General features: G+C 37.9%; 2 protein-coding genes across 7 annotated transcripts in view; one reads left to right on the top strand and one right to left on the bottom strand.

Annotated features, from left to right (window-relative positions):
- Window positions 1-13053, bottom strand: part of LOC107980542 — a 530828-nt gene that overhangs the window by 506990 nt on the left and 10785 nt on the right. The window lies entirely within an intron of this gene.
- On the top strand, window positions 10114-10950 carry LOC103315452 (histone-lysine N-methyltransferase, H3 lysine-79 specific-like). Its single transcript, XM_008204289.1, has one exon. It carries the CDS (start codon window positions 10114-10116, stop codon window positions 10948-10950), a length of 837 nt encoding a protein of 278 aa, XP_008202511.1.

Genomic DNA, 13053 nt, shown 5'->3' with positions numbered 1-13053 from the left:
TGTATGCGAGCCACACACTGTAGACGACACTCAAGCTGCTCTACTGCGTATAGTTTCCGTGGATAGTGCAAAGTACAAATTCGGCAGTAATATCGTGAGACATTTTGCACCTGCTCATTATATTCCACTTTTACATCACAGTTTTCGCTCGATTGTCATAGATATAAGGGATCAGCACGGAGTGCGAATACCATTCGAATATGGAACGCTGACGGTTACGCTTCACTTTAAACGTAATCGTTAGAGAGAGAGATAGAGAGAGAGAGAAAGATCAACGCTATGTTACGATGAGTCACTACATACGCTACTACGACGAGCAAGTAGGCGGTGGAGGAGTGAGACACGTCTATTCCGGTTCAACGTATCAGCGCGGACGAGGTGTAGGTGCGTGGCTCGGGGGTTTATTTCGCAAAATTCTTCCGTACATCGCTTCCGGTGCCAGAGCTGTGGGCAAAGAGAGCATAAAAGCCGGTGAAAAGATAGCAGAAATGATGAAAGGCTCTGGTTATAAATCACGCGCAGTTCATCCAAGGCGTCAGTTGAGAAAGACACGTACATCGAGTACAATCGGCTCTAGCAAAAAACGCAAACAACATACGGCAGGACGGAAGAAGAGTCACGAGAAAAACGAAGAAGAGGCCTAAAAAGAGAAGTGCTGAGCAGCAGCATCAGCAGAGTTTGAGAAGTGTTACGGATATTTTTGGTCCTAGGCGTATTTAGTTTGGGGTAAAAATGGCATTTTTACATTCTCACTCGACGGAATGCATGTCCAGCGAGCTGGATCTTTTCACGCTTTCAGCCACCCAAACGTATATTGAAAGCAGCAACTTTCTGCATTATAAGCCTGTGTCGTCTCTTAGCGACGATGTCGACGCACCATTGGAATTTGTCGTTCCGGCAGGTAGCGAGCATTACTTTGATCTGGCTCACACTATGCTTCATGTTCAAGCTAAACTCGTACCCACTGACGAGGCTACCGCAACGACCGAAGACCTTAAAGTCGGACCGATCAACAATTTCATGCATTCAATGTTCAATCAGATTGACGTTTTTCTCAATCAGAAACTTGTTTCGCCGCCTAATAACGTCTATCCTTACAGAGCGTACATCGAGACGCTTCTCAACTACGCTCCGGCTGCTAAAGAGTCACATCTTACAGGGAGTCTGTGGTACTACGACACGAGCGGCGGTTTCGATTCACCAGCTAATTCGGTGAGCACTGCCACAGCACCTATGATCGTGAACAAAGGGCTGGAAAATCGCAAATATTTTACACAGAATCGACGATACTTTGACATGATTGGACATCTACATCACGACCTCTTTAATCAGGATAAAATGCTGATTAATGGCGTAGAAATGCGCGTACGTCTAGTGAGGAGTAAGGATGCTTTTTGTCTGATGGACGCGACAACCGATGGAAAATTCAAACTCAGCATCAAAGAAGCTACACTCATAGTTCGCAGAGTAAAAAGCAGTCCTTGGAGTTTTACTGGCTCATGCGCAAGCATTATCGAAAACCACGGCTAAATATCCCATAACGAGAGTCGAAGTTAAGTCGTTTACTCTTCACTCGGGAATATTGGGTGATTCGATCGACAACGTTATACACGGTCAGCTGCCGAAGAGAATAATCTTGGGCTTTGTGGAAAACAAAGCATTCAAAGGAAACCGCGCGTTAAACCCTTTTAATTTTCAACACTTCTCTATAAATTATATTTCTCTCTACGTCGACGGCGTACAAATTCCAAGCAAACTTTTGCAGCCACGTTTCACGGGTCTCGACAAACTCTACATTGACGCTTTTCAAACACGTTACACGGGCAAAGGCGTGAATTTTCTCAACGAAGGTTTTGGCATCAATCGCTACAACTATTACAAAGTCAATTTTTTGACGGCCTTCGATCTCACTCCTGATTTATCGGCACACTGTGCCACACATTGGAATCTCGTGCGCTCGGGTAGCATACGCATAAAAGTGAGATTCGAGACGGCTCTTCTCATTGCTATCAACTGTATCGTTTACGCAGAGTACAACGTTCTGGAAATCGACTCTAGTCGCCAAATCGTAACGGATTTTAGCGCTTGATGCGCACGCACACTCTCAGCCAGCACCTAACGTACTCGAGCAGCAACAGCATCATCGTCATCATGACGGACTACGTGATCGATATTCAAGGCTTTCGGGATATAAATAAAAAATTTACTCCCAAAGAAGTCGGAGTTTTATCTCTCCAGAGCCGTATAGTTGGTCATTGGATCATTCGCGCGCCGTGCAGTTTTACCGAATTACCCGCGGATATGCAGCAGACGAATAATTACTGCACTCTCGATGTACACGGTTTAGAGTGGCACGACGGAGATATCTCCTTCAAGAATCTGCGTCGTCATCTGTGCAACTTGGCAAAAGACGCGCGCCGTATATAAGTGCATGGCCTAACAGCAGGTATACGCGAGCGACAGATAGATGGCGGCTTTGGCGGACGCGCGCGAGTATGGCGTAGAGAGGGGAGAGAGAGAGAGAGAGAAAGAGACAGAGAGAGACAGAGAGAGAGAGAGAGAGAGAGAGAGAGAGAGAGAGAGAGAAGCGGGTCCGGTACAGCAGCGGCGGGAGCCACCGTGCCAGAGCTCACGGGCTACTATAGTGTAAAAGCAGAGGGGGCTACGGGCTGGTATAGCGAGAGTCGCGCACGTGCGTTCGAGCTCGAGGCCGGTATGGAGTAGACAGCGAAAGAGAGAGAGAGAGAGAGAGAGAGAGAGTCGTGCAATCGGTGCAAATCGGTTATAATGGATTACAAAAACGTATTCAAACCGAATAGTTTTTTTTATCGGGTCTAATTGGTTGTTTTTAGCAGAATAGTAATATATAAATAAAAATTAAGAATTCATCTTTATTATAATGTATATATAATCGTTTGAGTATACTAAATATTATAACTAATATAATATGATGAAATTAAAATCATCCAACTTTATTAAAACATTTATAATCCGACCTACAATGCACCCCAATGACACGTTTCTAATTTCTATTATTTTTATAAAAAAACTATTTTCGAATATAAAAATGGTTAAAAATTTTAATACATTTTCTCTGTATTTACTATATTAAAAAAGTTTAGGATTGAAATACAACCAGCATTAGAGTCCTTGATTGTATATTAAAAAAGATATAAATTGATCTACTTTTTAATTTTATAATAACTTTTGATTATTTCATTTAATTATATTTATTGTATGTTTAGATATATCTCTTATAAATGTTAATATTTAGTTCGTTCTTTGTAATTAAGTTATAACTTTAAAAAATTTTAATTTTTATATTACGAGCGAGCGTGTCTTTTGGCTAGTTCCAGAGTAAGTGCAAGACAGTAACGATACAAAAAGCGTTTTATTTGGAAACTTTATAAATTACTCTATGGTTTAAAATAAGTCCTAAGAAATGGAACGATAAATTAATAAGTGTGATGGGTGAACTATGTTTTTGAACTAATGACAGTAATCCATACTTTTATATGTCTAAAAGGGATGCGAAATTAGTTATAGCTGTCCTATATGTAGAAGATATACTTTTAGCAGGACCTGATAACAAACTGTTTCTTGAAGTCAGCACAAAATTTGAGGTTAGAATTAAACATCGAGGGCTTTGGATGCCCAAAAGAGTTTTTGAATATTAAAATTGATAGAGACTTTGATAGACAGTTTATAAAATTAAGTAAGGCTGCTCTTGTTGATAATATGTTAGAGAAAATTGGCTCTACAAAATGTAAACCTGTAAAAACTTCTTTGCGTTTCAGTGAGGTTGCGAGCCTTGATAGGAAAAATAAACTAGAGAAAGATTATACTAAGAGTAGAATACCAAATCGATTGTATAGAGAAGCAATGGGATCATTGCTATATCTAGAGTGCTACAAGACCGAATATATCATTTGCAGTCAAGGTTCTTAGCAGATATCAAGTCAATCTGGCTGTGTTCTAATGGAATACAGTAAAGAGAGTCTTTCAATATCTGGCTAAAATCAAAAACTATAAGTTGACTTTCCAAAGTGCATCTAAAGACATGATTGCGTACTCTTATGCAAGCTCATAAGATTGCAAGAATTTCTTGATGACATGTGGCTATTTAATCAAACTCTTTGATAATACTGTCACCTGGAGAACGCACAATCAGCAGAACGTGGTCTTGTCGACATGTCAAGCTGAATATGTAGCAATAAGTAAGACTTGCCAAGAGGCAATGTCATTACATAACTCTGTGATGATCATGTTGAGTAAAAGTTTATATCCAATTGTCCTGCGATGCGATAATGTGTAAGCGATATCTTGTGCGAAAGTAAATGGAGGAAATAAATACCTGGTTAAAACACCCGAACACTATGTTAAAAAATGTGTTAACAAGCGATATAATAAGATTGATTGGGTTAAATCGAAAGATCAACTTGCTAAAATTTTTACAAAAGCTCTGCAAATTCAACTGCGTAACGATCTAAATTATAAACTATTAAATACGGTGAGATAATCACCGGCACACAAAATAAAAAAAGTTGTCTGCGCGAGAAATCAGACCTATCTATCTTTATGTTTTTCGGGTCGCTGAATTCGAATATAAGGTCAGTTAGGCCCCATCACGTCAGGGTCAAGGTCAGTTGGAGGTCAAATTAAGAAGAAAAGGTTTACAAGGATTAAAATGCCATATATTTATGTTTTTTGGTCGCTGTATCCAAATCCGGAATCAGTTTTACCCGATCACGTCAGGTTCAAGGTCAGTTCGAGGTCAAATTGGGAAGTAACGGTTAAAAAAATTAAAATGCCATATATTTATGTTTATTTTGTCGCTGAATCCAAATCCGGAATCAGTTTGGCCCCATCACGTCAGGGTCAAGGTCAGTTCAAGGTCAAACTGAGAAGAAACAGTTTAAACCGATTAAAATGTCATATCAAAACTTTCCAAAAATGGAAAAAGATACCGAAAAATTGTAAAAAATCTTATTTAATCACATAATATCTTCCTTGTGTACAGAGAAAAGTTGCTTTCGTTTATATTTTTTTCTTATTTTGCTTTTTTTCCACTAGCTTAGTAACTATCGATGTCTTTCTTTACTCCTTTTTTCTCTTGTAACGAACTCTTTTTACTTCAAATGACCTATGCAATGGGTTTCTTTTTCTCTTTTTGTTATTTATTTTAATGTCTCTCTTAAGTGTCCAGCAAAAATCTGCCATCATGTTGACATTCCATCTTCCTTGGTATCGATTCTCCATTACACTTATATCTTGATGAAATCGTTCTCCCTGTTCTTCACTGACATCTCCTAGATTAAGAGGGAAGTAATCAAGATGGGAATGTAAGAAATGCATTTTATAACTCATCAAGCAACCCAAATTTTTGAAATTCTCCAACATTTGTTCAACTAGTTCCTGATAGTTCTCACTCTTTTTATTTCCTAAAAAGTTCTCACGAACAGTTTTAAAACTTTGCCATGCAGCTTTTTCTGTGTCATTTATTTTTGTGATAAATGTTTCGTCTTCAAATAGAGTACGAATTTGAGGACCATCAAAAATACCTTCTTTTAATTTAGCTTCACTTATTGCGGGAAACTTTTCTCCCAAATACTGGAAACAATCGCCATCTTTATCCAGAGCTTTGACGAACTGCTTCATGAGGCCAAGTTTGATATGAAGTGGTGGTAGCAGATAGTTTGATGGGTCAATCAATGGCGTACGTATAATGTTCCTCGATCCTGGTTCAAAATGTGTTCTAGTTGGCCATACTTTCTTAACGTAGTGATTTACCTTGTCTCTACTATCCCATAAACACAAGAAGCAGGGATTTTTAGTAAAACCTGATTGTTGTCCTAAGATCATGGTTGCAATTTTAAGATCACCACAAATTTTCCATTTATGTTCCAAGTACTTTATTTTTTCCAATACAATTTCTAAATTTTCATAAGTCTCTTTCAGCTTAGTCGAGTGAGCTATGGGAATGGATGCAAACCTGTTTCCGTTATGAAGCAGAACATCGTAAGACACTTATCACTTGTGCCTGCCATGACGGCATGATAGCCGTTTACCCAGGACTTGATGCAGGGATTCGGAACCCCAGTATCGGCGTCTGGTCAGGGTGAGAAAGCGGGCCCGCAGGCGTCGTCATCAAGCGACCGCAGCTTTACAGTGGTGGGTGACTTGGCCTCTGTAGAGTATAATGCTACAAGAATTCATTCACATGAGTGTAATAAAAGTTGTAATTTGTTTTGTTTTGTGTGTGGAGAATATGTAAAATATGTAAATAGAAAAAAACATGAGGTCATTATCTGAAAAGTTTAAGTTGATTTACAGTGAATGCTTTGGTATTGAACTAGCCAATCAAAATGTAAACTGGGTGCCACAAAAAGTTTGCAGTAGATGTTATACGATGGTAACACGCTGGGAAAGAGATAAAACAGAATGAAACTTGAATTCAGCGACCAAAAAAACATAAATGTATGGCATTTTTATTTCTTTTAACCATTTCTTCTCAGTCTGACCTTGAACTGACCTTGAACCTGACGAGATGGGGCCAAACTGATTCCGGATTTGGATTCAGCGACCAAATAAACATAAATATATGGTATTTTAATTTTTTTAACCGTTACTTCCCAATTTGACCTCGAACTGACCTTGAACCTGACGAGATGGAGCCAAACTGATTCCGGATTCGGATTCAGCGACCAAAAAAACATAAATATATGGCATTTTCATTTTTTAAACCTTTTCTTCTTAATTTGACCTCCAACTGACCTTGACCCTGACGTGATGGGGCCTAACTGACCTTATATTCGAATTCAGCGACCCGAAAAACATAAAGATAGATAGGTCTGATTTCTCGCGCAGACAACTTTTTTTATTTTGTGTGCCGGTGTAATTATTAATCAGTTTCTCTATTCTGTTGAGACAACTCCAGTGAGGATGATAAAGCCCAGGAGATCGATGAAAATTCATGGGTCTGAAAAAGCGTAGTATAGCGATTAGCAAAAAGGAAGCTACTCGCGTAGCGCTAGGCCTTACTCGTTTTCCTTTTCACAAAAAAGACTAAGCACTTTAGCTAAACTCTCTATTTTATTACTCTCCACGTCCTCCTCACTACCTGCTCTCATTTTGTATGCATATCTTCAACATGTCTTCTTCAGCAGCCAGAAAAAAAGTATTAGATGATAGAAAACAAACATGCAAACCAAAAATTCCACTGTAGCCTCAAACAGCAGAAAATTCAAAACTTTACAGAAAGACAAACGACTGAAAGCTACAATAGTGGTGGAAATAAAAAATATTTATGCTACTTTAAGAAATCGGTGCATTCAACAAAGCCCTAATATCGATACAGTAGCAAGAAAATTTAAAAACGTACTACTTTTAAAACAGAAACAAAAATCATGTTAAAAAATGTTAATACTTGGCAACAGCATATTAGCATATGTAGCGCTAAAATCTATAATGATATATTATAAAAACTGGCAGCAGCATCGATTAAATGCAGCGCTGGATTCCATATCTAAATAATATAATAATCAGCAGCAGTATAAATATAAACGCAGCGCACAAATCTATAATAATACCCTGGTAGAAAATTAACGAGTGAAAACCGTTAAAAAGTTAAGTTTAGTTGACCATTATTATCAAATTTGAATGTAAAAAAATAAAGCAAAATGTTGTTAATATTTTAGTGATGCGTGTCTATTATACCAACACAGTATTATTTTTAAGTTAAAAATTGTTTTTTCCCTTTTTTCTTGCATTAAAACGTTTGCATGTTTTATTACATTTCTATAATTTTTGGATTGTAACAGTCATTTGACAACTTTCAAGTAAATGTTCTGTTTTATTTTGAGTTAATGTGTATATCTATGCATTAATAATGTTTAAACTCTTATTTATTCAAATTGTTAACCACAACTTAGCTAAGTGGCCCAAAACTTAGCTTATTAACCATTAACGTTTCTACCAGGGTAGTATATTGTAAAAATCGGCAGCAGTATCTATTGAATGCAGTGCTGGAATCTGTAAAGATGTATTGTAAAAATCGGCAGCAGCATACTATTTAATGCAGCGTTATTTTTTAGTCATATTTGAATTTAACTCTCGAAAACATTCCTTAGCATCACGTCCATGCCGTGAGAGTCGGGCAACAAAAGAACGTTGGCTAACGCTTTAAGAGAAAACAATGAAAGCGTTGGAATCACTGTGCAGATAATGACTTATAATATTTTTCCGATATTTAAATATGCAGTCTACGCTTGCGCAGCATTGTATACAACTAGCTAAGACAGTGCTTTTATTCCTCAGTCTGTTCTCTCCCTTTGAAGTGGAAAAGTCGGTAAAACATGAAAATTTATTAACAATATAATTTCTTTATTTTATGCATTTATTTTTTCATTTAAAGTATGATATACGTGATCGTTGTACTATAGTGGACGAAGCAGTAAATGTCTATATTTCTCCAATGTCTGTATATGTAGTCTACGCATGCGCAGCATTATATATAAATAGCCTGAACAGTGCTTTTATTTCTTAGTCTGTTTTCGCCCTCCGAAGCGAAGAGGTCAGTTGAATATGACAATTTTTTGACAAAATAATATCGATATTTTTTCGATATATTTTACTATTTGGAGGATGATGTGCGTGATCGTTGTATTATAGTGGAGTAAGCATTGAGGAGTCAGTTTAGGCTATACTTATTTTGATATTGCCTTGATGTTTGTATATGCAGGCTACGCGTTTGTAGCATTGTATACAAATAGCCAGGACAATGCTTTTATTCCTCAGTCTGTTTTTGTTCTTTGAAGCAAAAAGGTCGATAAAATATTTCAATTTTTTGTCAAAATAATTTCTATATTTTTTTATATTATCTTTCAATTCGAAGAATGATACACGTGATCGTTGATTAACAGTGAACATTAGCTAAGTAGCATACGTTCGTACGTACAAACATGAATATCTTTTAATTGATGTGATAAAATTTATTTTTTTTTATACACTAATCGCATAAAATTATATGTATCAAAATGCCGGATAAAAATTATCAGATGTGGTCCAGATTACAGGATGCTGAGGATAAACATGATAAGAAACATGAAAGAGGTATGATATACATATGTATATCATAATATATTTAAGTAAATAGGTTGATATTTCTGGTCTTTATAAGATATATATATACACCTAGTGCTTCCATTCGTCGACGATGTCTCGTCTTCCTGATACCTGGATATCATCTACAAGATAAGACAGATATTTAACAAGAATTTTATTCGAGATCTGGTACTCTCATTAGTAGACGATGTCCCGTCGTCCTGGCACCTGAACATCGTCAACGAGATATGACAGATATTAGACGATGATTTTAATCGAGATCTGATGCTCTTATCCGTAGACAATGTCCCGCCAAAAAAAAATAATTAACTCGTTATTATGGTATATATTTAGGAACAATAATGGCGATAACTTAACTGAACAATTTGTATAAATAATAATGAGTAAACAAGCAATGCAAATATTACAATAGTTATTTAATTATTTGATTGATACACTATATATATGGGTGGTTCTCTGTGAAATTAAAGATGAAAATTTTAATTTTTGCCCAAACTATATATATATATATATATATATATATATATATATATATATATATATATGTTCTATATGTTGTACCTGACTACCAACAAAAATTTCAGCGCGATTCCTTCAATTGGCTTCGAGTTCTAGCTGGTCAACGTTGAGGTTTCAAGCAATTTTTGCCTATTTTCAATGATTTGTAGCTCATAAGGGATGCATTTTTAACTAAAACTACCCAGATACTTTTGTTGTGAATTTTTCTAAATTTTTAAATAAAAATACTTTTAAAGCAGAGTTTTTAGGCGCCTTTTGGCTGAATCGTACGCGTTGTGAGAAGAGGAGAGAAATAAAGTGAGGTTAAGGCAAGTAGACAAGGATAGAGATAGAGGGGAGAGCGGTAAAGCCGCAAACCATGAACTACAGTAGTGACTAGATAGAAGAAATTGTAGGAACAAAGTGGAACGAAGAGGAACGAAGAGGAACGGGAACAGGAGTCAAAACCCCGCGAGGATTTGAACTGGCGCGATGAGAAGAGAGCGGAAAACCACTGGGAAAGCACTCCTTAGGAGGGAAAGTAAAAAGGGCGACAAGAAGAAGAGGGGGGAGTTAACCCTCACAGAAAAAAGAAAGAAAAGAAAGGGAAGCACACCGGAGGAAGAAAAAAAGGAGAAAAGAGAGAAGACAGAAGTGATAAGCGAGAAAAGCCCGTTCGAGAGGAGTAATAAAACTGCGAGGACTCCAACAAAAGCAGAGAAGAAAGCAGTAGAAAAGGGAGGAGAGAAGATGGATAGCCTGCAAAAGTCACTGGATGAGATTTTAAAGAAGATGGACGAAGTGAAGGAAGAGAGAAGGAGGGAAAGAGAAAAGTGGGAAAAGAGGTGGAAGGAGGCAGAGGAGAAGATGAATGAAAAGGTGGAAGAGGTAAGGCGGCTAATGGAAGAAGAGAAAAGGGAAAGAATGGAACTGGAGGAAATAGTGAAGAGGGATGCGGAGAAGGAGAGAAGAAAAAGGGAAGAACTGGAAAGAAAAATGGAAGAAAGGGTAAAAGTGTTGGAGGAGAAGGTAGAAGGAGAGAAGACAGATAAGGCGGAAACAGGAAGTAAAGGGAAAGAGGAGAAGGAAAAGGAAAAGATAATGGAGGCTAAGAATAAACTAAAGGGCACGGACGTCTTCATAGATCACGACACAACTTGGATAGAGAGGAGAAATAGAGAGAAGCTGAACGGGCTGGCGAAAGAGTGGAGAAGCGAAGGGAAACAAGTTAAAGTAGAAAGAAACAAACTGACGGTGGTAGACGAGGAGTTTATATGGGATGAGAGAAAGGATCAGCTTTTTCGGAAAAGAGGAAGAAGGCAAGAATAAGGGAAAGAAGAAAGACAGAGAAAAAGGGAAAGAAAAAGAAACTCTGAAAGTATTGAGCTGGAACGTGGCAGGACTTAAAGGGGTAGACGAGGAAGGATGGGGATTTCTACGGGAATTCGACGTCATTTGCCTGCAGGAGACATGGACAGGAGGCGGAGAAGAGGAAAGCATAAGGAAAAGGCTATAGGGATTAGGCATAAGGAAAAGGCTATAGGCTATAAGGCTACTGGGAAAGATATGGAAAGGAGAGGGACTACCAGAAGAATGGAGAAAAGGGACTTTAAAACAGGAGATAAAGGAGAATGTAAAAACTACAGAGGGATAACCCTAATTGATACAGGATACAAAATATATGCAGAACTGATAAGAGGGAGAATGGAGAAGAAGATAGAAGAAGAGAACAGACTGAGCGACACGCAGATGGGATTAAGAAAAGGGAGAGGGACGATAGATGCAATATACGTGGTGAGTAAGGCAGTGGAGCAAGAGCTGAGGAAGAAAGGTGGGAAGGTTTACGCATGCTTCGCAGACATGAAAGCAGCTTTCGACAAAATAAATAGGGAGGAAATATGGAGAATGATGAAGAGACTGGCAGTGAGCATGAAGATTAGAGAAAGGGTTGAAGAGATTTATGAAAAGACGGAATGCGAAGTGAACATAGGAGAAAAAAAAGTAGGTAGCTTCGTCACGCAAAAAGGGGTGAGACAGGGATGCCCACTTAGTCTACTACTTTTTAATGTGGCAATGGCAGAACTAGAAGTAGAGATGGGGAAGATACAAGGCGGGATCATTCTAGGAAGAAAAAAAATATGGTCGAATTCATACGCGGATGATGTGGTGCTCTTAGCAACGAACGCGAGTGGACTTAAGCAAATGCTGAAAACATTTAAGGGATTCAGAAGAAAGGGACTAGAACTGAGAAAACAAAGATTATGATATTCAGAAACAGGGGAAGAAGGAAGAGAGAGAAGAAGTTCGAGTGGAAGAGAGAAGAGATAGAGATGGAGAAGAAATTTGAATACCTAGGCTACACTATGAAAGAGAACGGGAAGGAAGATGAACAAATCAAGAAAGTGAAAGGAAAGACAATTGCCGTGCTAGGCACAGTATGGGGAATAGGGTAGGCAATCTTTAAAGAGAGCTGGAAGCTGAAGATGAAACTCTTCGACGCACTAGATCAGAGCATAATGGAGTACGGAGCAGAGATTTGGGGTTGGAAAGTGCAGGAAGAACTGGAGATAATACAGAGAAGATACATGAAATGGGTTCTGAAACTGGAGAGAACAACTCCAGCACACATTTTACACTAGGAGACGAAACGCTTCAAACTGGAAACAAGAGCAAGAAAAAGGGCAGTTAGATACGAGGGAAAATTAAGGAAGGCTAAAGAAAACTCCTTGCTAAGAGAATGCTGGAGCTTACTGAAAAAAGAGGGAGAAAAAGAGATACGGAGAGGAAGAGGGAAGGATGTAAGAAGTAGCGAATTAGAAAAATGCCGTATATCGGTGGAAGAACACAACAGGAGAGTAGAAGAGGGTGAAGGGGTAGATGAGGAAATTGAAAGGATAAACAAGGACACGCAATGGCAAAAGTGGAGAGAGGAAATAAGAGGGTCGAAATATGCAGAAGAGGTAAGAGAACTACTGATGGAACAAGGAGAAATACCGGAATATCTTGGAGAGACAGGAGAAAGGAGGAGAGGGGCACTGGAAAAGATAGCAAGATTTAGACTAGGAAGCGAAACGAGAGGCAACCACTACTGGATGAAAGAAGAAGACAGAAAATGCAGAATGTGCGGGAGAGAAGAAGAGACACAATTGTGATTATTATATGATAAATTATGTGATATTTCCGACGTTTTTCTCACATAATATTCATGTGATTATTTTGTGATAATCATGCGATTATCGCATGATAAATACTTGATAATCATGCGACAATCATTCGATAAATATGTAATGCTAACAAAGTTATTTAAAAAACATTGCTAAAATAATTCATTTTTTAAAACATTTTTAGGTGAAAAATTAATATTCATAATGATATTAAGTAATGACGGACTGTAGGTATTTTATTTCAAAGGACATTCATTAAACCCGAATT

The sequence above is a fragment of the Nasonia vitripennis genome, assembly GCF_009193385.2.
Source record: "Nasonia vitripennis strain AsymCx chromosome 1 unlocalized genomic scaffold, Nvit_psr_1.1 chr1_random0002, whole genome shotgun sequence".
Classification (NCBI taxonomy): domain Eukaryota; kingdom Metazoa; phylum Arthropoda; class Insecta; order Hymenoptera; family Pteromalidae; genus Nasonia; species Nasonia vitripennis.
This window is presented reverse-complemented; position numbering and strand designations above follow the sequence as displayed.

Excerpts from the sequence above, each read along its gene's own strand:
- LOC103315452 (XM_008204289.1), top strand. The coding sequence starts at position 10,114 with ATGAGAAGAGAGCGGAAAACCACTGGGAAAGCACTCCTTAGGAGGGAA.